The following is a 19,546-nucleotide window of genomic DNA, read 5'->3' as shown; positions in this document are numbered from 1 at the left end:
GCGACGGATGGAGGGAAGCATCAAAAGATAGGGAAGGGAGGTGAGGTTGCAGAGGTTGAGGTGGAGAGGTGGGGGAGAGATGGGGGAAGAAGGAGCCTCGAGTCTGCTTTCTTTTTTTTAATCTGAGAGAGCTATCGAGAGAGTCATCATTGAGAAGAGAGCAGGACAGAGTATCAAGAGTATGAAGAGTGAACGAGAAAGGAGCACCAAACAAATGTAGAGAACTGAGATCGAGAGCCAGACGAGACGAGCAAGACCGACCTGCTCCTTCCTCCTCGCTTCTCTTCCAGCCCTCGCACCACGTCGCTATCCTTTTCCTACATGTACCACTGGGAGTTCGAGAACCCGCCCATAGAAAGTCGTCGTTGAACTCTCATGGGGTCGAAGGGTTGACCTCCGACGCTTCCTCCTCCTCCTCCTCCGCTCGGGGCTTGGGTCGAAGCTTCCAATCGAGCCTCGTCGTAGACGAACGCACGAGCCTGAGCGCAGAGGATGTGGGCGTAGTACTGCGAGAAACGAGGGTGAGGGATCGGAAGCAATATGGAAGAAGAGGGCGTCAGCGAAGAGATTCGTACAGGAAACGAAGCGGAAGGACTTCGACGCGTCGACGAACTCACAGCAGGAGGAGGAATCGAAACAGCTCTGGCACATCGTTGGAACTGGTAGCAGAGGGAGTTCGTCGTCTTCTGGAAGTCTGAAGAGAGATGATGAAGAAGAAACGGATCAGCTTCGTCGAGACGAGAACGGGGAGAGGGAGAAGACGAGAGGGACGCACTATCGGCCGAGAATCTGCTCGAGAAAACGGAGAAAGAGAAACACATGAGTAAGAGAAACGGTAGGGACGGTAGACATCGAAGATACGCACTTGTTTTCATCGACGAGGACTAGGAGAGAAGAGCGAAAGAAGACGCGTCAGTTCGATCGTCTCTGTGGCCGTGGCAGAAAAGAACTGGACTCACCAACGACGTGAGAAGATCGAGCAGTTCCTACAAGTCCGGCGTGAGCTTGCAAGAAGAAGTCGTTCGAGAAGGGGTGGACGATTCCTGGGAGAGAAGAACAGGAAGAGCGACCGTCGAGTCGAGTCAGTTTAAAATCGTTCTCTCGAGGTCTCAGACTGAAGGGACGTACCTCGATCGACGACGGTCCCAGCAGGAAGGTTCTGAAGATGCAAAAACGTTGTCAGTGAACGAAGATGAAAGCGGCGAAACGAGAAGGACGAGCTTGAGGGACTCACTCCGGTTCTGTCGATCGACTGAGCATCTCCGAAGAATCGGATGTGATGTCGTTTCCCGCAGATGGCGTACGTGATCTTGGGCTTGTACTCTGAAAGGCGAAGAGAAAAGGGTGAGTTGAAGGTCGAGAGACTAAGGAAGGAGGGAGAGAACGCACTCGGATCGATTCCACGACAAGCCTTTTTGATCGCAGCGACCTCGTTGTCGACGACTGACTGGAATTCTCCCTCGGACTAGCGAGAATAGGAGAAAGCGTAATGTCAGTAGTTGGTAAAAGGGCAGCGAAGAGCCAAGTTCGACTCACGACTCCGTCTCGCTGTTAGGGAACGGAGAAACAGGCGTCAATAAGTTGATAGAAGAAGGAGAAGATGAGCAAGCTGCTCACGTAGAAGATGATTCGATCAGCAGGCTTGTTCTTGTTCGAGGCTCGGTAGAGTTTGAGCAAGCTCGTGACCTGCAAAATGTCAAGAAAAGGGAGATCAGTCGACGCGTTTTTTCGTCGACGTGCGAGCAGATCAGAGGAAGACGAACCATTCCCTCCATGTCGAGCACGGTCTCACTAGAATATACAAAGGTCATCAGAGAAGGCTTTGATCTCGAAGAAGGAAAGACGAAACACTCACCATCGAGCTCGTTGCTCTCGAATCTCAGCTCGGTAGCTCGAGTTCTGACCATCGCAGGAAGCCACGACGCAAGCGATGTCGGGAGGAGCGTTGTCGGCACTTCCAGCCATGTTGTATCGAGTAATCTGGGAAGAGGGAAGAGGACGTGATGGTCAGCGTTCTCAAGAGAAGAGACGAAGAGGGAGGGAAACCGCGTCGAGTACGAACATCAGCTCCGAAGATGATGGTTGAGTCGGTGACTCCGTCCTAACGAAGAAAGGAGAGAACACGAGTCAGCGAATGAGCGATAGACGTAAAAAGATGTGCGAAAGAGCGTACGAGATCGGCCAGAGCGACTTGATGAGTTCCCCCCCCGAGCTTAAGCTGGATCTTCATGGCGACGTTTCCACAGTACATCTGAAGACCCTTCTCGTTCATGAGCTTCTTGGAGAGCAAGCACTGCGTCGCGACGGCTGAGAAGAAATAAATGAGAGGAAGAGTCAGCGATTAGGTCGGCTCGGCCGAACGAGAATTTGATCAGGAACGCACGGGTCTTGAAGTCGAAGCTGCAGGTGAAGAGAGAGAGAAGATAGGTTAGCGAAAAGTCTACCTCATCGAGCAAAGTCTAAACTTCGAGCTCACACTGCAAAGCAACAAGCAAAGGACGAGGGGTCAGCACTTCACGTTGAAGACCGTCCGAGGTTCGAAGTCAAGAACGAAACGCACCTGAGCACCTCTTGACCTCCTCGTAGATCAATCGATCCTGCATCGGCATGATGACCACAACAAGCTGAGGATCCTTCTTGGTCTTGAGGTAGGCGTCTCGGAGAGCTCTTCCGAGTCCCTCCTTGACTTGACCTGCTCCTCGAGGATCGAACTGGGCGATGATGGGAGGATCCTTGAGATCCACTCTCACTCCCGCCTTGACGAGACAGGCGATGAGGACGTCGGCGAATCTTTTGAGCTGACCAGCGTCCATCCTGTAGTCGAACGAGATGAGGGACCAGGATTGAAGAGGCTTTCCGGCTTTGAAGAATTTCTGAGGAAAGGAAACGGGAGGTCAGCAAGACGAAGAGACGACGACGAACGATCAACAAGGAGCAAAACGAACCTGAGGTCCTGGGTTCCAAGCACCGTTGTTGGCGGCGACGGATTTGTTACCAGCGTATCCGACTGAAAATAGAAAGAAGGCGAGACTTCGTCAAGAGACGTCGCGAGGTCGAGGGAAAGAAGAGAGTCGAGACGAACCCTTGGGAGCGGCGAGCACTCGAGCAGGAACGACCATCATATCCTTCTCGACGGTCAGTCCCCACTGAGCAACCTTGGGAAGCTCCGAGTAGCCGAGGACACCTCGCCACTTGAGGATTCCAGCAGCACGGTCGGGAGGCTGGCGGAAAAGTAATGCGAAGGGGAGTGTCAGCGCGTCGAGCGAAAACGAAACACTCCAGCCGAAGAAGAGAAAACGTACAGCAGTGGCCGAGATCTTGATCATGGCAGCAGTCTGATCCGAGGTGAGTCGAGGAGGTGGGATGGTGTGGTTCTTGAGGAGGGTGCAGAGCTCGAAAGGAATGAGGTTCCTCTTTCCGTCTGAAAACAGAACGATGAGGCGAGTCAGTTCGATTTCCGACGCGTTTCCGAGCGTCTGAAGTCAATGATGGACGCACACTGGACGCAAGGAAGATCCGGGAAGCGAAGAATCACGTTGTGAGTCGCCTTGAAGAAGCTCGTGATGGAATGCTCCTTTCCTTTGTCGTCCTTGAACTTGGTTTCGTTTGCGGACTTGAGAGAGATGTTGGTGATTCGGAAGACCTGTGCAGGTCTGCGATACGGAGAAAACGAGAGAAGCGTTAGGTCAACCTCGGTAGGGGAGAGAGAGGAGGAAGGACGCACCGATGCTCGGCGGTGAACCTGAGGAAAGGAAGGAAAGGAGCGAGTCAGCGTCGAGACACAAAACGAGCAGAGAAGGAACGAAGAACGTACCTCGCGGTCTTTAGAAGCTTCTTGAGTTGGGATATCTGAGGCATCGACAGTCGAGTCAATCCTGCTCCTCCTCCTCCGCCAAACCCACCTCTCCCTCCTCCTCGTCCTCCTCTGGGAGGAGGGCCTCCTCTCCCTCCCCTTCCACCTCGTCCTCCACCGAAGTCTCCACCACCAGCTCCTACAACTCCAACGCCCAAGATCCTCGAGGCAACTTCGATGAGAGGGCCTTCTTGAACGAAAGCGGTGAAGGCGGTATCTGAAACAGGGAGGGAAAATGAGCGAACGCGACGCGACGAGAGGAGAGGAAGTTCCGAGAACTCACCCAAGTTGATGGCAGCATGACCGGAGATCGTAGGTCGATAGGACTGGAAAAATCCTTTCCCAACTTCACCTCCTTGAGGGAGAGGTTCTCGACCCTCGTCGCCGAAGAATCGATTTCCTCGTCCTCCGATGGGGTCAAACCTCTTGGTTGGATCGTCCCTGAGGAGGATGTTCACGCACTGGATGGCAAGGAGAGCGAGTTCTGTAAGAAAATAAACGAGAGTTGAAGAGCGAGTGAGCGAGTGAAGGACGGAAAGCCCGCCCTCGAAGAAGACGGAACGTACCTTGAACTTCGTTAGCCTGAGCTTGACCCTTGCAGAACGACTCGACCTGAGCGAGATCAATGGTGTTGACAGCCTTGATGGTGATCTTGAACTGTCGAGTAGGGAGAGCGACGGCTCCAGCAGGTGCACCGGCGTCGAGAAGTCCAACGGTGAAGACCTGATCTCGTGGGAATCCAGGTTCGACTGAGAGACGTTGAGGAGGGAGGTCAGTGCAGAACAAAGCAAAAGGGATCCGAGAGGAGCTTACCTGCGAAGGCGTTCTGTTGACCGTCGAAGACGCTACATATCGAAGAAGGAAAGATCAGCTCGAGGTTGAGAAAGGGGAAAGAGAAAGGGTTCGAGCTCACAGAGACTTGAAGACCTGAACGAAAGGTTGACCAGCCTTGCCGTTCTCCTTGACGAACTGGTTGTAGATCTCTCGAAGAAGAGGTCGAGGAAGAGCTTTCTGGTTGGCGACCTTGGCGACGGGCTTGATCGTAACGTCGTAGTGGATGATGCTCCTGGAAAAAAGGGAGGGAGGAGGAGGAGGAGGAAATGGGATCTTCGTTCAGCCTTCTCTCGTCTTTATCTCTCGCACACGTACTGGTGCTTGGGATGAACGCACTTGGGAGCTCCCTTGAAGCCACACTTGAACATGTTGGCTCGAACTTGGAGAGGTCGTCCAGCGGTACCATAGCCTGCAGGAAAAAAGTGAAGGGAGGGAGGAAGGAAGAGGAGGAGGAGGTGTGAGCTCGCGTTTCTGGAGGGAGCCGACCTCGAGCTCGACCTCGTTAAGGCTGCTAGAGGCTTAAACAAGATACTTACCGGGACGCTTGCTGAAGGCTGTAATAGATGAAAATATGCCCATGGAGGAAGGAGGAGAGATCAGTGTCGAGCTCGACTTCAAAAGACGAAGGATCACCATCCCTCCCTTCCTCTCGTTCCTCTCTCCCTCCTTCGCCACAAAGGACATCAGCATGGGAAGAGGCACTCACTCGTCAACTTCATCTCTTGGACATCCTGAGTCCCACGAAGAAAAGGGAGAAGAAGGGCAGTTAGCGACGGAAAGCGTGCCACCTCCCTTCAGCTCCAACTCGACCCTTCCCCTTCCCCCCTTCTCCTCCCCGTCCCTTCGTCCCTCTCTAGAAACAAACTCACTTTGGCGAGTCGATCGATTGGATCGGATTGAGCTGGGACGGACATGGCTTGGTTGCTACGTTTCCCTGCGGGGTTGTTGGCGTTGGAGGGGAGGAAGGGAGGAAAGGCGAGGGAGGTCGAGTCTGTCTGCGCTCTCCCTTCCCTTCTTCTCTAGGGGCAGGCGAGAGTCGGAACTCCGAACGGGTAGGAAAATCTTCTCTCGGACGCTTTAGAAGAGGGATGGATCTGTTGTTGGAAATTTATGGATGTTTAAGGGTTGTCTCAGTAGGCATGGGCGAGGAAAGAACGAGGACGACTCGAGAGGGAAAGAAATCAGGACTGAACGCGTCGTCTTCGGAGAGATCCTTCCGCCCTCTCCCTTTGTTTTCCTTTGCCGCCTCCCTCTCCTCTCTCGATTTATAAGGCTTCAGTAATCTTGCGCCGATGCCCCTTTCGGAGGCAAAAGAAGAGGCGCAGGGCTCGATTCCCAAACGAAGGCGAAGGGAAAGACGCGCGCGCCCCTCCCTTCTTACTCTCCAGATACCGAGGCGAAAGACAGAGCGAGAGAGCGAACGGCTCGTAGTTCACTATACTAGATACTTATCTCGAAGTTGGTACCTCTCGTCGCCTCCTCAGCCCTTCCTACTCCCTCCAACAACTCCCAAACCGATCCACCAACCTCAACCCCTTCTCCTTCAACGTCCTCCCAACCTTCCTCACACCCTCCGACTCCAAATCTCCCATCTTTCCATCCGTCGTCTCTCTAAAATCCAAGTCCCAAAACCCAACCTCTTTCAACTTGGGGAACCTCCGTCCTCCTCCCTCGCTTTCTTCGAAGGACGCGTTCACCAACAGTCCGACCTCCTCCTCCACGTCCTGGAACCCATTTTCCCTCCTCTGATGCGACGCCGAATGACCAGCCCAGAGCCTGACGAGGTTCGGATGTCCTCCAGCCCCAGAGAGGGTGAGAGCGAGGTCTGCGAAAGCCAGGTCGATCGAAAGCCACTTGAGTTGAGGGCAAAGCGTCAAGCTCTCGGACAGAGAAGGGATGTTTGGAGAATTGATGGAAAACTGGAGATCGTCTTCGTTGTTGAGATGGAGGGTTTGGAGGGTTGGGCCTACGAGAGTGAGGAGGGAGAGGAGTTGAGGGTGGAGAGCCTGGTCGGGCGTGAAGAACGGTCCGAAGAGGTGAAGATGCTTGAGGTTGAAGACGTGGGAGGGAGTGCTGAGATTGGCTCGTTGATGGAGTTGGGTGAGGAGCCAAAGTGGGAACTCGATGTCTTGGAAGGAAAGCTGGATTTCTTCGAGGTTGGTGAGGTTTCCGAACGCGTTGGAGGTGAGAAGGCAGTGCTGATGGTACCATTCGTTCGGTTGTTGAGAGGGGATGATAAAGCGATCGGATTCTACGTCCCAGCTGACGAGTCGGAGGGATTTGAGGTTGGGGAGGATGGGAGGCGGTTTGAAGAGGGAAGAGGCAGGGGGAGGAGGAGGGGAGTTTGGGATCTGCGACGTTCTGGAAAGGATGGATAGGACCGAGACCGATTGCAGCGATGGAAAGAGATGGGATCGTGCGAGGAATAGAGCCGTCCGTTCCATGGCGAGCTGATAGGCGTCTTGAGTCCAGTAGAAGCGATGGACGAGCTGACCGAGCGAGGGGTCGTGATCGAGCTGAGAGTAGAAGAGCGAGAGACGAGCCTTCTCTCCTTCTCGAGAGAGTTCGAAGATGACCTCGTGGTAGAGCAGAGGAATGCATATGTCCTACATCCACGTGAAAGAAAGCAACCAAAGCATCAGCTTCTGGGCGAGGTAGAGATGAAAGGAGGAGGGAGGAGAAAGTAAAGCAGCGAGCTCACGTTCCACTCCTTCGAGACTCTCGCCAACCTCGACAGCCATCGAGCTCTGTACCTCGCAGCGGGGAAGTTATCCTTCTCGTCGTCGTAGGGTTGAGGTGGAATCCCAGCGAGAATCACTTCTCGGACGAGCTCGTTGGGGAGGAGAGAGAAGGAAGGTCGTCTGAGAAGAGGAAGAAGGAGGAGGCCGATCAGCTCGCGTCGTTCTTCGTTCTCTGCCTGAGCTTGGAGGAAAAGAGTAACTTACGGAAGGGTGGCCATCTGAAAGCCTTCCGAAAACTATCTGACGAGCTGAGATCCTGGTCCAAAGGTGCTGTCGGCGTTAAGGGAGAACGAGGATCAGAGAAGGGATGAATTTCGAGCTTGCACCTTTCTGGTTTGCTCCGTGGTCAGGGAAACCTTGGTCGCCATGCTCTCGGAATCAACGTGGACGACTCTCCTCAGTCACCTTTCGCAGAACTTGAAAGTCCCTTCGGTGGATATCGAAAGAGACGAGGGAGAAGGGGGTCTATCACGACCTCAACGTCGCGATCCCTCGATCTCCTTCCTCTTCTTCCCTCGTCCCTCCATCGCTCTCACCCCCAACGACGTGCTAGTACCAGAATTCAAGTTTCATCCTAAATCGCCAACAGCCCACCCTCCGCCGCTCGTTCATCCGTAGATTCTACATATCGTCGTCGTCCGTCGTTCTCCTCCCTCTCCCTCTCCCTCTCCCAAAGGTCGAAGCACCTCTAAGGAGTCAAGTCGGAAGGGAACTGTGACGTGGAAAAGACAGCGAGCAAGCGTAGAAAGGAGGCGAGAGATGGTCAGCAAAACGAACGCGAGGGGGGAAAAGAAGGAGGCGGAGAGGTGAAGGGAAGGAGAGGAGGAGGTCGAGCTGAACAAGGAAGGGGAAACGGAGAACGAACCTTGCCCTCCTCTCGCTGAGTATCCCACTTCTCCACCCAGTCTGATAGCACCACAAGAAGCACAAGAACAGAGGTCAGCTTCTGGTGAAGGAGACGAACGAAGAGAGGTCGATGGAGGACGAACCGTTCGGGCAGAGAGACCTGTAAGTCCTCAAGAACTGCTTGCAAGGAGCGAACTCCTCTCCCTTGGCGTTGATACACTTGTGGTAATCAACGTAGTTTTGCCAGCTGGTGGTACCGAAGCGAGAAAGAGAGGGCGGGAGGTCAGCTCGGAGGGAAACCAAGGGAGGAGAAGGAAGGGAAGGAGAGGACGAACCAGTGCTTCTGAATTCGGTTGAACGTCGAAGAAGGGAACGAAGGGGATGTGGGTCAGAGAAGGTTCGTATGGAGAGCTGTTGAGGTCGAGGATGGGGATCGTAGGGACTAACGGACTGGTTGGTCTGTGCGGGGAGAAGGGAGGAAGGAGTGAGAAGGTCAGCCAAAGGGTCAGGTCGGGAAGATGCGATCTCTTCAACCTCAGGAAGCGAGCTTGTAGGATATGGAAGAGCTATAGGGGCTTGAAGAAGAGGCGTACCTGGGGGAACCGAGCACTGAGGGAGGAAGAAGGAGGAGAGAGGCGTCAGATTGAGATTGGGAAGAGCTCGACGAAGGAGAAGGAGCGGAAAGCCAGCGAGAGAGAGACAACTCACTCGAACCCAGCAGTTTGAAGCTGAGAGAAAGGGCAGCAAACGAAAGTAGAGAGGAGTCAGATTATGTTCCGATATAGTTTAAGGAGGGAGGGCGACGATGGGAGCCGAGGAGATGGACGACGTCGGTCTGTCGTCCGCGAAGGAGGAGAGGGCAGAGGAAAGGGACGAGAGGGAGGACGTACAACAATCCTACAAGGACAACGAGAGAGAAAAGGTCAGCAAAGGATTGATGGATGGGAAGCGGGAGATCTGCTCACTTTTTCTCGTCAGACATTGAAGGCGGAAGAGATGTTTTTGGGTAGAGAGGGAGTTGGTGTTGAAGGAGAGAGAGGGGAGGAGGGGAAGAGAAGAGGGACGAAGGTCGTCTTGAATTCAGCCTCAGAGAGCATCCCTTCCCCTCCCTCGTGTTTAACCTCCAAACCACCAGCATCGACAAAGTTTTCATCTCCCAAAACAGTTCTCGATCAGCACCTCTACACCCCATCCTATCCAAAAACCTACTTTCTACCGCTCTCGAGCTCCTCCAGCGATGACCACACCGACATGTTCCTCCTCTCAACGACGTTCCCTCTTCCGACCTTGCATCGATCTTCACGGAGGCGTAGTCAAGCAGATTGTAGGAGGAACCCTCTCGGACGAGCCAGAGAAGGAAGCTGCCTTGAAGACCAACTTTGTCGCAGAGTGAGTCCCGTCTCATCCGTCGAAGAAGGAGTTGAAGCTCACCACCTCCCTCTCCTTCCTTTTGCCCTCTCTCAAGGCAGCGACCAGCCTACTACGCCTCGGTATACCGATCTAGAGGTCTCCACGGAGGTCACGTTATCAAGCTCGGTCCCAACAACGATGAAGCTGCTGAGGAAGCTCTCTACGCTTGGGAAAGTGAGTCTCAACTCTTCTCGAGAATCTCGAGCTCACATCTTCAGCCCTCCCTCCCTCCCTCCCTCCCCTCTCCGACTTTCTCATTCCCCACTCTCGCCTCAGTCGCTGATCTCCCTCTTCTACCCCTTCGCCAACAGACTGCCTGCAAGTCGGAGGAGGCATCAACGAGAAGAACGCTGCTCACTGGATTGAGCTCGGAGCTTCAAAGGTGAGCTTGAACTCTCTCTCTGCTTCCCTCCCTCCTCTTCCCTCCCATTCGTTCTCCTTTCCTTCGGCTAGAGCTGATCACCACTCATCTCATCCATATATCAGGTCATCGTCACTTCTCACCTCTTCCCAGATGCCAAGTTCTCCCTTCCTCGTCTGAAAGAGATCTCAGAGCTCGTTGGAAAGGATCATCTCGTCGTGGACGTCAGGTCAGTCTCGCTGCACCTCTCTTCCCCCGTCCCTGGCACGAAGCTGATCAAGCCTTTGTTTCTGTTGGTAGCTGCCGAAAGAGAGGAGATCGATGGATCGTGGCCATGAACAAGTGGCAGGATCTGACGGATTTGGACGTGACGAAAGGTTCGTCGCGTCCCTTCTTTCTTTTCTGTCAAGCTGCTTTTCTAAAGAAGCCTTGCTTAACGTTCACTCTCTTCCTTTTGATACCCTCTCTTACAGAAACCCTCGACATGCTCTCCGAGTACTGCAGGTTCGTTCTCTCTCGCTCGTCCCGTGTCTTCTCCCTCGTTCTGCCTTTCCTGACCCTCTTCTTCCTTGCTCCTTTCATCCACTCAGTGAATTCCTCATCCACGCCGCCGACGTAGAGGGACTCTGCCAGGGTATTGACGAAGAGCTCGTGACTAGTAAGCTCTCTTTCACTCTCTCATCGCTCTCTTCCCCTCTCCTCGACTCGTCTCTCCCTCTGACCACTTTCTCGTTTCGTCGCCGTCCTCCTTCAGAGCTCGGAGAATGGGTCACCATCCCAACAACGTATGCTGGAGGTGCTAAAGGTACGTTCATCTTTTCCTCCTTTCGTCTCTCGGGTCTCCTCGTTCGAGCTCAACGCGTCGTCCTCTTCCCACCTCCCGTTCCTTCTTTCTCCTCGCTGACCTCACACCTCTCGTATCCGCTTGTTCTCCTTTTGGTTCGTTTTCGGGGAAATAGACATCTCCGACCTGTTCCTCGTCTCCCATCTTTCCAACGGAAAGGTCGACCTGACGTTCGGATCGTGAGTCTCCCTCTTCTTTCCGTCTCTCCTGCCAGCAACCTAGCCTTTCTTTCCACCTCCTCGTCAGAAGAACTGACTGCTCGATTTTCATGTGCGCGTGGTCGTTCTCGCAGTGCTCTCGACATCTTCGGCGGAACCCAAGTCAAGTTCGACGAGTTGGCTCAGCTGTCGGGCGAGAACGTCAAGTGGAATCAGTCGCTTGGGTTGGCTTAAAAGGAGGGGATGGGCTATAGAGATGCGTTGGTTTTGTTTTTGGTTCCTTTGGGGACAGATGATTGAGGCGAGGAAAAAGAGAGAGAGAAAGGCAGCGAGGGTACATGCGGGAGACGCGTCGAGAGCGAGCGGGTTGAGAGAGAAGAGCTGTGAGACGAAAGCTTCGAGATGATGTGGGAGCTTCTTTCTAGCTAGAAACAAAAAGAAGAAGCATAGAAGAGTACCCGAGCTCGAACTAGTAAAAGAAACACCCAAGACTCAACTCCGTCTCTTCCCAAGCCGACCTCTCAGGCCTCCCAATCGATCCCAACGCTCTCCGCATCTCCAACCTCGATGGCGAAGAAATCTCTGCCCTTCCCTGCAAATCCTCCCTCGACAACTGACTCCAGCCTCATCTTCCTCGACTCCTCTTCGACGACGATTCGAAGCTTCTCGAGAGAAGGAAAGAATCGAACGGCGAAAGCGACGGCGTCCCTTCCTGAATTCGTGTTCGGCTGATAGGCAGGCCACCCCGAAGAGACGAAGGCAAGTGCCATGGTAGCCGATCGAACGTTCGCGAAAGGAGATTGCTGAGAGGCATGTACGATGATGGAACGTGGCTCCCTCCTGATCCTGATCCCAAAGGCGATGTCCCTCAATCTCGTCCACGATCCTCCTAGAGGGTTTAAGGAGTAGAGACTCCCATTTGATAACCAGGCGTCGGTCACAACTAGAGAGACAGGGTTCAGGTAGGGGAGAAGCGTGTCGGCGTAGGAGTGTCTGCGACCGAGTTCGAGACGTTCAAGATCGATTCGGAGGTCGACTTTCCTCCCTCGAAGCGACCTCGGAAAAGCGAAGGCGGGGGAGCTTCTGTCGTAGGAGCTGTAGGACGTCAGATTGATGACAAGCTCCTTGATGAATCCCCAATGCTTCCTTCTTGCTTCGGTGTGCTCGACGGCGGAGATGGATCCGGAAGGGATGAGGGATCCAACGAGGAAGAAGTCGTCGACGTGTTTCGGAGATCGAAGCTCGACTTTGAGGTAGAGGAGTTTGACAGCGACGGCCTGGAGGTGCTGGGAGACTCGAGCGACGGCTGCGAGGTCCTTTCGAGGGAGGGAGGAGAGGATGTGGGTTTGGAGCTCGTTGGGGATGGAGGTGAGCATGGTGGGGAGGAGGAGCAGGAGGAGGTTGAGCTGAAAGGGAGGGAGGGAGCAACAGTGAGCTTAAAGTCAACTTCTCTCGTTCGTTTTGATTCCCAACAAAGAAGAGGGTCAGAGGTGCTCACTGGGCTACTGAGAGAGAGATGTGAAGGGAGGAGGGGCGAGAAGGAAGATCCAACGTCGAAGCTGAAAGGAAGAGGAGGAGAAGTGGGAGTGAGCTTCTGGCGATCTTTCCCGCTGCTTGAAAGATCCAATGTGCAGATGTATGCTCACTGGTATGATACGTTCTTTCTCTGGAGAGAGAGAGAGAGTCGAGAAAGAAGGACGAGAAAAGAAGGAAGATGGCTGTCAGGAAGGAAGAAACGGAGGCGGCGAAATGGTCGAGCTCACCGTCTCCTCTCCCTTCGCCTCCCGTCTTCTAGTCTAGGCCCTTTTTCGAGCGAAAGATTTCACGATTGAAAACACCACGTCTGAACATATTCACAGCAAAAATCTTAGTCGAGCAAGAAATAAATAGCCCCCGAAACCTCCACTCTCTCTTGCTCTCCTCCCTCCCCTCGCTCACCTCAAACCACCATCACCTCCCTTCTCTCAGCCATGTTCTCCCCTCGACTCCTTCTCCCTCGCTCTCTCCCTCGGACCTCCCTCCTCTCCCGTACCCTCTCTACCCTCCCTCCTCCTCCTCCTCCTCCTCCATCAGCAGCAGCCGCTCGTCCTTCTCGTCTGAGGTCGTTCGCTCTGACCTCTGCGAGCTTGGTCATTGCCGGCTACGCGATGGTCGCATCGCAGAACCAGGCTACCCTCATGCTCGAGGAAGCTCAGGGTATCACCAGGGGTCAGTTTACGTTCTATATTGCCTCGACGTTGTTCTCAGAAGCGAGGGAGACGTGGAAGCAGCGATTGGGAGGAGAGAAAGAAGGAAGGAAGGGAAACGGGTTTTGACCTTGTTCGTTTTGCTGACCGACCTTCCTCTCTTCCTCCCTTTCTTCCCTCTCTTCCTCCCATCTCTCCTTCTACAGAAGCTCTCTCAACCCAACCTTCCTTCCCCGCTCAACCCCCAACCACCTCCCCTTCCAAAGCCTCCTCCTCCATTGGCGGACAGCCCGAAATCGAATCCACCTCCGTCCAGAGCTCCTTCTCCTCCCAGCCCAAGGAGATGACCCAGGAGGAGATCGACGACCTCGACTCTGGTCTCGAGGATGAAGCATCGCCCGAGGCTTCTTCTTCTTCTTCTTCTTCTTCGTCCGGAGCCAACTCGGCTGCTTACAACGAGGAGACAGGGGAGATCAACTGGGAATGCCCGGTGAGTCGTCCTTCCTTCGTTCGAGCTCACCTTTTTCTCTCCTTCCTTTCTTTCTTTCTTCGGGACTGAGCTGACCTTTTTGGCCTTTGCTTCGATCTGAATTTTAATCAGTGCCTCGGAGGAATGGCTCATGGACCTTGTGGAGAGCAGTTCAGGGAGAGCTTCACCTGTTTCGTTCGATCCGAGGAGGAACCCAAGGGGATCGAATGCGTAGAGTCGTTCAAGGCCATGCAGAGTTGCTTCAGGGACCATCCTGAGATCTACGGAGGTGAGCCCGATGTTCCATGCTTCAACTCGTCTTGAAGGGAACGAGTCATAGAGAAACTGTGAGCTTCAATTCGGAGGAACGCCCAAGCTGACCAACTTTCTCCCATTCCCTCCCTTTCCTTTCCTTTCTTCTTTCGCAGGCGATGACATCGACGACGACGACGACGACGAAGCCAACGATGCCTTTGAGAAGGCTCACCCCCCACCAGCAGACCTGGAAGGCTACGGGGAAGGATCCGGAGACGACGCGGACTTGATCGCTCGAGTGGAGAAGGCGCTGGGAGAGAAGGACGAGGGGGGACTGCAGGAGGCCAAGGAGGGTGGGGAGCCGTTGTTCGAGGAGAAGATTGGGAGCGAGACCGAGACGGATTCGCAGATGTAGAGGGAGGGAGGGTCTGTCTTGTTTTTGGGAGGAGAGGGACGGAGAGGAGAACGAAAAACGCGTCTGTCGAGGACGCACCACACACCCACCACCACACCACCGCTCGCATTTAGTTGAGGTTTGATTGCTCGAGCAGATAGATATCGTTAGTCTTATGCTACCTTGCATCCTCACATCGTCGCAAGAGGGGAAAGGGAAACACGATGGGAGCTCAAATGACCAACAAAGGGAAAGGAAGGCGAAATCGAGCTCAGAATCAAACTACTCCTTCCCTTTCCTCTCTCCTTCACCTCGGTCCCTCCAACGACGACCTTCAACTTTTGTTCGCTACCTGTGCCATCAAACCTCGACTCCAAAGCCCTCTAGCCCTCGCTCAGCTCTCTTCCTGCCCAATCAAGCTCAAGCCTCAAGCCTCAAGCTCCCCTTCTCACCTCCCTTCTCCTTCTCCTCCTCCTCGATGCCCGCCACTCCTTATACGATCGGAGTTCTCGCTCTTCAAGGAGCGTTCATCGAACATATCAACTTGATCAACAAGCTCAAGATCCCCAAGAGTCAACTCGTTCTAGGGGAGAACAAGGACGAGGTGGTGATTGTGACGTTGGCGGTCAGGACGAAGGAGGATTTGGAGAGGTGTGGTGAGCTGTGACTCGTTTCCTTCTTTTCCGTTTCACTGGAGGAAAAGAAAAGTGAGCTTGAGCTAACTCGTATGCTTCTGGTTGGGGTTCTGAAAAGACGCTTTGATCATCCCAGGAGGTTCGTCTCTTGTTCTCTTCAGTCCATTTATCGAAGGCTCGATTCGATTGAGCTCGACCTCCTCCTCCTTCTTTCCTTTCCCTTCGTTCTGACTCGACCGTTTTCTCCTCCTCCTTTCCCCCCTCTTTGCTCGATTCCTGCATCTACAGGAGAATCAACCTCCATCGCCTCCATCGCCACCCGATCCGGTCTGCTGGAACCTCTCCGAGCTTTCTGTCAGGATCCTCTGAAGGTCAGTCTCTCCCTCTGCTATCTCTCTTTCGCTGAGCTCGCACGAGCTGGACCATGAACTGACTCGACTCGCGTTTTCGTTCGATGCAGCCTTGTTTGGGAACCTGTGCTGGTATGATTCTGCTGGCTGAGAAGGTGAGTTTTTCTTTCCAGCTCAGCTCAGCTGGAGGGAGAGCGAGGAAAGGATGGAGGATGAGAGCTGAAGAGAAGATCGTGCTGACTCTTTCCCTCTAATGATTCTTTGCGCAAAAAGGCTGAGGGAGCTAAGAAAGGAGGCCAAGAACTCTTCGGAGGAATGTCTACCAACGTCCGTCAGTAGTCGAATCGTCCTTTCCTTGCCTTCCTGCTCTCGACGCGTCAAGCTGACCTTCCGCTCGTTTTTGTTTGCTTCGTGTTCTTCACTCAGTGCGGAATGGTTTCGGATCTCAGGTAGGCCTACCCTCTCCCTTGATCTTGGCTCAATCCTCGTTCAGAGACAGCAGCTCATCCCCCGTTTCTCTTCGTCTTGATCGGATCAGCTCGAATCCTTTGAATCCCCGTTGATCCTCTCCCCTCTGCTCAACACCTTCCTACCCCCGCCTTCTACAACCACCTCGGACGGAGAGAAAGACCCTCTACCTCCTTTCAACGGGATGTTCATTCGAGCTCCTGTGGGTGTTTCAACCCTTCCGACTCCTTTCCCTCGCGTCCTTCTCGAACTGACTTCGTTCTCCCACCTCCCTCTTCCCCTCCCTCCACCCTCGCTTCATCCCCGTCCCTCCCTTCGTTCGGCTCGGCACAGATGCTCCTCCCCTCTCCCTCAGCCACCACCCTCCAAATCCTCGCTTCCCTCCCCTTCCAACCCAAACCCGACAACCCTTCCTCCTCCATCGTCGCTTTCCTCGAAGGCAAGAAGATGGCGATCAGTTTCCATCCGGAGTTGACGGCGGGAGTGCCCGGTGGGGGGAGATTCCATGAGTTCTTCGTGAGGGGGGTCTGTTTGGGTGGGAAGGGAGTGGGAGTCGGGAGGGAAGCCTGAGTGAGTGAGATGCGAAGGGGAATAGAGATCTGATCCGGTGGTTTACTAGAGATGGAACGTAAGTTAGAAGTGTGTGTGCGATCATTCTAGATACGATAAATGTTATAGATGAAGAGAGACGAACTTGGACTTGTTGGGGCAGGGAGAGAGAGAGAGAGAGGGAAACAGAGACGCGTCGAACCCCGAGAGCCGCCCCATCGATCCTTTCCTGCCTGCTTCTTCCTTTCCCCTCAAAGAACGCAAAACTTCTCCCAATCCCCAGGAGAGTACTGACCTCTTCTTTTTGCCTCCCGCGAAAAAAACTTTTCTTTCTTCATCTCACATGCCCCCCCTAATCGCACTGCGCTCTCGGCTAGCTCTCCTTCCTTCCGAGGTAAGGGAAGCTCACTTTCGTCCTTCCTTCCAACTCTCATCACCCTCTTCCAACCATGGTCCTCTCCCGTCCTCTCTTTCTCCTCGTCCGACCTGCCACTCGATTCTCTTGTTCTTCTACCTTCTCGAGGTTCGCTCCTTCTCTTCTCTTGTTTCCTTCCTCCTTTAACGAGCGAGCTCAACCGGCTAACGACTCGCTCGCTCGATCTCTTTCGATGCTCAGAGCTGGTCTTCGGTCCTTCTCTCTCAGTCCTCGACGAGATGCTGGGATCGAACGAGTTACGATCTACGGAGGAGGACTCATGGGAGCTGGGATCGCTCAGATCGCTGCTACAGCTGGCAAGAAGGTCCGTCTTCCGTCCCTCGATCTCCCGACCCTTCGTCGTTCCTTCCCTTTCCTTTTGCTCACCCTCGTTCGTTTCCAGGTGCTCCTCTGCGACGTGAAAGAATCCGCCGTTCAGAACGGGCTCTCCATCATCCAGAAATCGCTCGCTCGGATCGCAGCCAAACGACCCGAGCTCACCACCGACCAGGAAACGACCGCTTGGGTCGAGAGCATCATGGGCAGGATTGCGACTACCACGGATTCAGAGGAGGGAGTTAAAGAGGCCGATTTGGTCGTGGAGGTGAGTTGCGCATGAACGAACGAAACGTAGGACTTTGGGGGTCTTGGGGTAAAGGGTTGAGGGAGGGAGGAGGGAGGAGACGGGAGGGAGGGAGAGAGAGAGGTGACCGAGCTGGAGAGAGACGCGAGAGCATGAGCTGACATTCTATAAACTTTTCTTTACCTTGGGAACGTACGAAACGATGGGGACTAGGCCATCATCGAAAACATGAAGATCAAGCAGGATCTGTTCAAGTTCTTGGACGGCAAGGCTCCGTGAGTTGTTTTTTTCCGTTCGAGGAATGGCCCTCGGTCATCTTTTTGCGCTCTCCTTTCCCATCTGACCTCGGGAACGAACGAACGAAGAACCAGACCTGTTAACTGACTTGACTTTTTGGTGGGCATGAAATGAAAACAGGGCCTCGTGCATCTTCGCTTCCAACACGTCCAGCTTGAGCATCTCGGAGATCGCGTCGGCCGTGTCGAAGGAGAGGCAGGCGAAGTGAGTTTTGTTCGTTTGGGGCGTGAAGCCTTCTCCCTTGGATTGTATGGGATCTGGACTGATCACGTCGGTTACGTTCTCACTCTCATCCCTCAGATTCGCAGGTCTTCACTTCTTCAACCCCGTTCCTGCCGTTCGTTCAAACCCTCTCCCTTTCCCTCTTTCTTCCCTCCCCTCCCCAGCCCGTCTTCGCATCCCTCAGAGCTCTAAACTCACACACCTCCTCTCCCTCTTCGATTTCCGTTCCAGATGAAACTCGTCGAAATCATCTCCACGCCTGAAACCGCTCCCGAAACGACGGCGGCGCTCTTCGAGATCTGCCAGCAGATGGGCAAGACGGCCGTGACATGCAAGGATACGCCCGGGTTCATTGTGAGTAGCTGCTCCCGTCGCGGATTAGCTGTGGAGGAGGAGGGGAAACGAGAGACGAGGAGGGAGACGAGCGAGAGCTGATCCGAGACGCGTCGTTTCCCTTCTTCCTTCGCAGGTCAACCGACTCCTCGTCCCTTACATGCGTGAGTCTCTCTCTCTCTCTTCATCCCACTCAAGGTGTTGCGAGAGAGAAAGAAAGAGACGCTGATCGAGTTTCGATTGGGTTCCGCAAACAGTCGAAGCGATCCGAATGGTCGAGCGAGGAGACGCGTCCGCTAAGGACATCGATACGGCTATGAAGCTCGGTGCTGGTGAGTTCTAGGCTTTATATATATATACCTTGGGGTTCTTGGGAGAAGAACGTCTCTGACTCGTTTCGGTTTGGGGCAAAAAAAACAGGCTACCGTTCGTTCTCTCTCCCTCCCTCCCTCCCCTCCTCTTACCTCTTTACCTCCCTCTCTTGACCCTTCTTTTCGTTCCCTCCCGGCGCGTCTGAAACATCGTACTGACCTGTTCCTTGCTTGGTGGCGTTTGAAACGAAACGAAACAGCCATGGGCCGTTCGTACACTCCTCTTTTCCGACCCTCCCTCCCTCCCTCCCCCGCTCTCGGAACGTCGAACTGACCTCTCCCTTTGGCTTCTGCTCTCTCTTCTATAGCCCTGAGCCTCAGCGACTACGTTGGACTCGATACGACGTCGTTCATCGCTGCTGGATGGAGGGATCAACCCGACAAGGTCGCTCCCGCTCTCGTCGCTGAGATCCCTTTGCTGGACGCTATGCTGAAGGACGGAAAGCTCGGGAAGAAGACGCCGGAGAAGGGAGGTTTCTGGCAGTATGATGCGAAGGGGAGACAGATTGAGTAGAGGGAGGGGAGGCTGGGGAGAGATACGGAGGGGAGGGAGAATGGGAGAGAGAGGGAGGGGAGGGAGAAAGGGTTGGAGGAAGCGGTTCTTAACGACTTGGATATGACTTTGTTTCGTTTGGTTCTGAAGATTTTGGGGTTGGGGAGCCGCTTGGAAAGATACAATCGCACAGGGGTGTTCGAGAAGTCGGGATTTCTGACGCAAGGGAGGAGAGACTTGGGAAGGGTCGTGACGCGTCGCCGTCGTTCTTTCCCTTTCCTTTGCTTCTCCTTCCCTCGTCTAGGCGACTCCGCAAGATGAGATAAGAGAACTAGCGTCAGCAGGATTTCTTTTTCCGGTGGTGGCCTTCCTTTCAGCTTCTGCAAGCGTCGGAGGGACGTCGGCACTGTGTTTTCCTCTGTTCTCTCGACCTGTTCCGTTCGAGTTTCTTTTTGCTCGTGCTCGAGCGACGGAGCGAA

The 19,546-nt window shown here is 54.1% G+C and overlaps 9 protein-coding genes across 9 annotated transcripts; 4 read left to right on the top strand and 5 right to left on the bottom strand.

Annotated features, from left to right (window-relative positions):
* Nucleotides 1-132: 132 nt before the first annotated feature.
* Nucleotides 133-5,800, bottom strand: BDY24DRAFT_387625 (argonaute/piwi family protein). The gene is made up of 30 exons (XM_076640242.1): nucleotides 5,557-5,800; nucleotides 5,394-5,418; nucleotides 5,224-5,241; nucleotides 5,024-5,096; nucleotides 4,767-4,919; nucleotides 4,667-4,698; nucleotides 4,420-4,602; nucleotides 4,137-4,337; nucleotides 3,815-4,070; nucleotides 3,725-3,742; nucleotides 3,499-3,653; nucleotides 3,303-3,421; nucleotides 3,083-3,221; nucleotides 2,946-3,007; nucleotides 2,561-2,873; nucleotides 2,384-2,401; nucleotides 2,174-2,307; nucleotides 2,063-2,101; nucleotides 1,856-1,980; nucleotides 1,764-1,791; nucleotides 1,618-1,686; nucleotides 1,537-1,548; nucleotides 1,390-1,465; nucleotides 1,235-1,323; nucleotides 1,129-1,159; nucleotides 960-1,043; nucleotides 866-884; nucleotides 776-789; nucleotides 618-694; nucleotides 133-506 (listed from the first exon to the last, which is right to left on the bottom strand). Exons 1-30 carry the CDS (start codon nucleotides 5,599-5,601, stop codon nucleotides 318-320), a joined length of 2,796 nt encoding a protein of 931 aa, XP_076497268.1. The 5' UTR covers nucleotides 5,602-5,800; the 3' UTR covers nucleotides 133-317.
* Nucleotides 5,772-7,918, bottom strand: BDY24DRAFT_46571 (uncharacterized protein). The gene is made up of 3 exons (XM_076644934.1): nucleotides 7,633-7,918; nucleotides 7,389-7,548; nucleotides 5,772-7,293 (listed from the first exon to the last, which is right to left on the bottom strand). Exons 1-3 carry the CDS (start codon nucleotides 7,644-7,646, stop codon nucleotides 6,178-6,180), a joined length of 1,290 nt encoding a protein of 429 aa, XP_076497267.1. The 5' UTR covers nucleotides 7,647-7,918; the 3' UTR covers nucleotides 5,772-6,177.
* Nucleotides 7,919-9,306, bottom strand: COX12 (cytochrome c oxidase subunit VIb). Its single transcript, XM_076640241.1, has 9 exons — nucleotides 9,240-9,306; nucleotides 9,165-9,171; nucleotides 8,983-9,002; nucleotides 8,868-8,883; nucleotides 8,722-8,733; nucleotides 8,610-8,617; nucleotides 8,418-8,521; nucleotides 8,294-8,334; nucleotides 7,919-8,140 (listed from the first exon to the last, which is right to left on the bottom strand). Exons 1-9 carry the CDS (start codon nucleotides 9,254-9,256, stop codon nucleotides 8,117-8,119), a joined length of 249 nt encoding a protein of 82 aa, XP_076497266.1. The 5' UTR covers nucleotides 9,257-9,306; the 3' UTR covers nucleotides 7,919-8,116.
* Nucleotides 9,223-11,470, top strand: HIS6 (1-(5-phosphoribosyl)-5- ((5-phosphoribosylamino)methylideneamino)imidazole-4-carboxamide isomerase HIS6). Its single transcript, XM_076644935.1, has 10 exons — nucleotides 9,223-9,663; nucleotides 9,740-9,858; nucleotides 9,996-10,066; nucleotides 10,171-10,274; nucleotides 10,346-10,422; nucleotides 10,519-10,549; nucleotides 10,636-10,703; nucleotides 10,800-10,850; nucleotides 11,005-11,068; nucleotides 11,182-11,470. The coding sequence occupies exons 1-10, from the start codon at nucleotides 9,512-9,514 to the stop codon at nucleotides 11,279-11,281; spliced, it is 837 nt and encodes a 278-aa protein (XP_076497265.1). The 5' UTR covers nucleotides 9,223-9,511; the 3' UTR covers nucleotides 11,282-11,470.
* Nucleotide 11,471: 1 nt separating this feature from the next.
* On the bottom strand, nucleotides 11,472-12,587 carry BDY24DRAFT_46913 (F-box protein). Its single transcript, XM_076644936.1, has one exon. It carries the CDS (start codon nucleotides 12,421-12,423, stop codon nucleotides 11,569-11,571), a length of 855 nt encoding a protein of 284 aa, XP_076497264.1. The 5' UTR covers nucleotides 12,424-12,587; the 3' UTR covers nucleotides 11,472-11,568.
* A 989-nt stretch (nucleotides 12,588-13,576) lies between these two features.
* BDY24DRAFT_339949 (uncharacterized protein) lies at nucleotides 13,577-14,026 on the top strand (the record flags this gene model as incomplete). The annotated part of the gene is made up of 2 exons (XM_076637383.1): nucleotides 13,577-13,723; nucleotides 13,835-14,026. The coding sequence occupies 2 exons, from the start codon at nucleotides 13,577-13,579 to the stop codon at nucleotides 14,024-14,026; spliced, it is 339 nt and encodes a 112-aa protein (XP_076497263.1).
* Nucleotides 13,934-14,631, bottom strand: BDY24DRAFT_46554 (uncharacterized protein). Its single transcript, XM_076644933.1, has one exon. The coding sequence runs from the start codon at nucleotides 14,538-14,540 to the stop codon at nucleotides 14,037-14,039; it is 504 nt and encodes a 167-aa protein (XP_076497262.1). The 5' UTR covers nucleotides 14,541-14,631; the 3' UTR covers nucleotides 13,934-14,036.
* Nucleotides 14,632-14,829: 198 nt separating this feature from the next.
* Nucleotides 14,830-16,374, top strand: BDY24DRAFT_339995 (PdxT/SNO family; the record flags this gene model as incomplete). Its single annotated transcript, XM_076637388.1, has 8 exons — nucleotides 14,830-15,007; nucleotides 15,105-15,125; nucleotides 15,275-15,357; nucleotides 15,447-15,491; nucleotides 15,610-15,667; nucleotides 15,763-15,785; nucleotides 15,875-16,012; nucleotides 16,138-16,374. 8 exons carry the CDS (start codon nucleotides 14,830-14,832, stop codon nucleotides 16,372-16,374), a joined length of 783 nt encoding a protein of 260 aa, XP_076497261.1.
* A 271-nt stretch (nucleotides 16,375-16,645) lies between these two features.
* Nucleotides 16,646-19,209, top strand: BDY24DRAFT_46490 (3-hydroxyacyl-CoA dehydrogenase family protein). Its single transcript, XM_076644932.1, has 12 exons — nucleotides 16,646-16,876; nucleotides 16,970-17,093; nucleotides 17,172-17,372; nucleotides 17,565-17,626; nucleotides 17,769-17,852; nucleotides 17,949-17,985; nucleotides 18,102-18,224; nucleotides 18,340-18,367; nucleotides 18,461-18,535; nucleotides 18,624-18,629; nucleotides 18,775-18,783; nucleotides 18,883-19,209. The coding sequence occupies exons 1-12, from the start codon at nucleotides 16,803-16,805 to the stop codon at nucleotides 19,086-19,088; spliced, it is 1,029 nt and encodes a 342-aa protein (XP_076497260.1). The 5' UTR covers nucleotides 16,646-16,802; the 3' UTR covers nucleotides 19,089-19,209.
* Nucleotides 19,210-19,546: the final 337 nt, after the last annotated feature.

Source organism: Mrakia frigida (genome assembly GCF_051309035.1).
Source record: "Mrakia frigida strain ATCC 22029 unplaced genomic scaffold BDY24scaffold_13, whole genome shotgun sequence".
In the NCBI taxonomy this organism is placed as follows: domain Eukaryota; kingdom Fungi; phylum Basidiomycota; class Tremellomycetes; order Cystofilobasidiales; family Mrakiaceae; genus Mrakia; species Mrakia frigida.
The sequence above is the reverse complement of the archived record's forward strand: the minus strand, read 5'-3'. Positions and strand labels throughout refer to the sequence as shown.

Excerpts from the sequence above, each read along its gene's own strand:
- BDY24DRAFT_46571 (XM_076644934.1), bottom strand. Across the intron at positions 7,294-7,388 it reads GAGTCTCGAAGGAGTGGAAC|GACATATGCATTCCTCTGCT; the intron begins GTGAGCTCGCTG and ends ACGTGGATGTAG.
- HIS6 (XM_076644935.1), top strand. The coding sequence starts at position 9,512 with ATGACCACACCGACATGTTCCTCCTCTCAACGACGTTCCCTCTTCCGA. Across the intron at positions 9,859-9,995 it reads AGCTCTCTACGCTTGGGAAA|ACTGCCTGCAAGTCGGAGGA; the intron begins GTGAGTCTCAAC and ends CTTCGCCAACAG. Across the intron at positions 10,550-10,635 it reads ATGCTCTCCGAGTACTGCAG|TGAATTCCTCATCCACGCCG; the intron begins GTTCGTTCTCTC and ends TCATCCACTCAG.
- COX12 (XM_076640241.1), bottom strand. Across the intron at positions 8,335-8,417 it reads CAGGTCTCTCTGCCCGAACG|ACTGGGTGGAGAAGTGGGAT; the intron begins GTTCGTCCTCCA and ends TGGTGCTATCAG. Across the intron at positions 8,141-8,293 it reads CTCAGCGAGAGGAGGGCAAG|TTCCCTTCCGACTTGACTCC; the intron begins GTTCGTTCTCCG and ends TCCACGTCACAG.
- BDY24DRAFT_387625 (XM_076640242.1), bottom strand. The coding sequence starts at position 5,601 with ATGTCCGTCCCAGCTCAATCCGATCCAATCGATCGACTCGCCAAA. Across the intron at positions 4,699-4,766 it reads GTTCAGGTCTTCAAGTCTCT|CGTCTTCGACGGTCAACAGA; the intron begins GTGAGCTCGAAC and ends TTCGATATGTAG. Across the intron at positions 4,603-4,666 it reads TCAACAGAACGCCTTCGCAG|TCGAACCTGGATTCCCACGA; the intron begins GTAAGCTCCTCT and ends AACGTCTCTCAG.
- BDY24DRAFT_46554 (XM_076644933.1), bottom strand. The coding sequence starts at position 14,540 with ATGCAAGGTAGCATAAGACTAACGATATCTATCTGCTCGAGCAATCAA.
- BDY24DRAFT_46490 (XM_076644932.1), top strand. The coding sequence starts at position 16,803 with ATGGTCCTCTCCCGTCCTCTCTTTCTCCTCGTCCGACCTGCCACTCGA. Across the intron at positions 16,877-16,969 it reads TGTTCTTCTACCTTCTCGAG|AGCTGGTCTTCGGTCCTTCT; the intron begins GTTCGCTCCTTC and ends TTCGATGCTCAG. Across the intron at positions 17,853-17,948 it reads TCGAAGGAGAGGCAGGCGAA|ATTCGCAGGTCTTCACTTCT; the intron begins GTGAGTTTTGTT and ends CTCATCCCTCAG.
- BDY24DRAFT_46913 (XM_076644936.1), bottom strand. The coding sequence starts at position 12,423 with ATGCTCACCTCCATCCCCAACGAGCTCCAAACCCACATCCTCTCCTCC.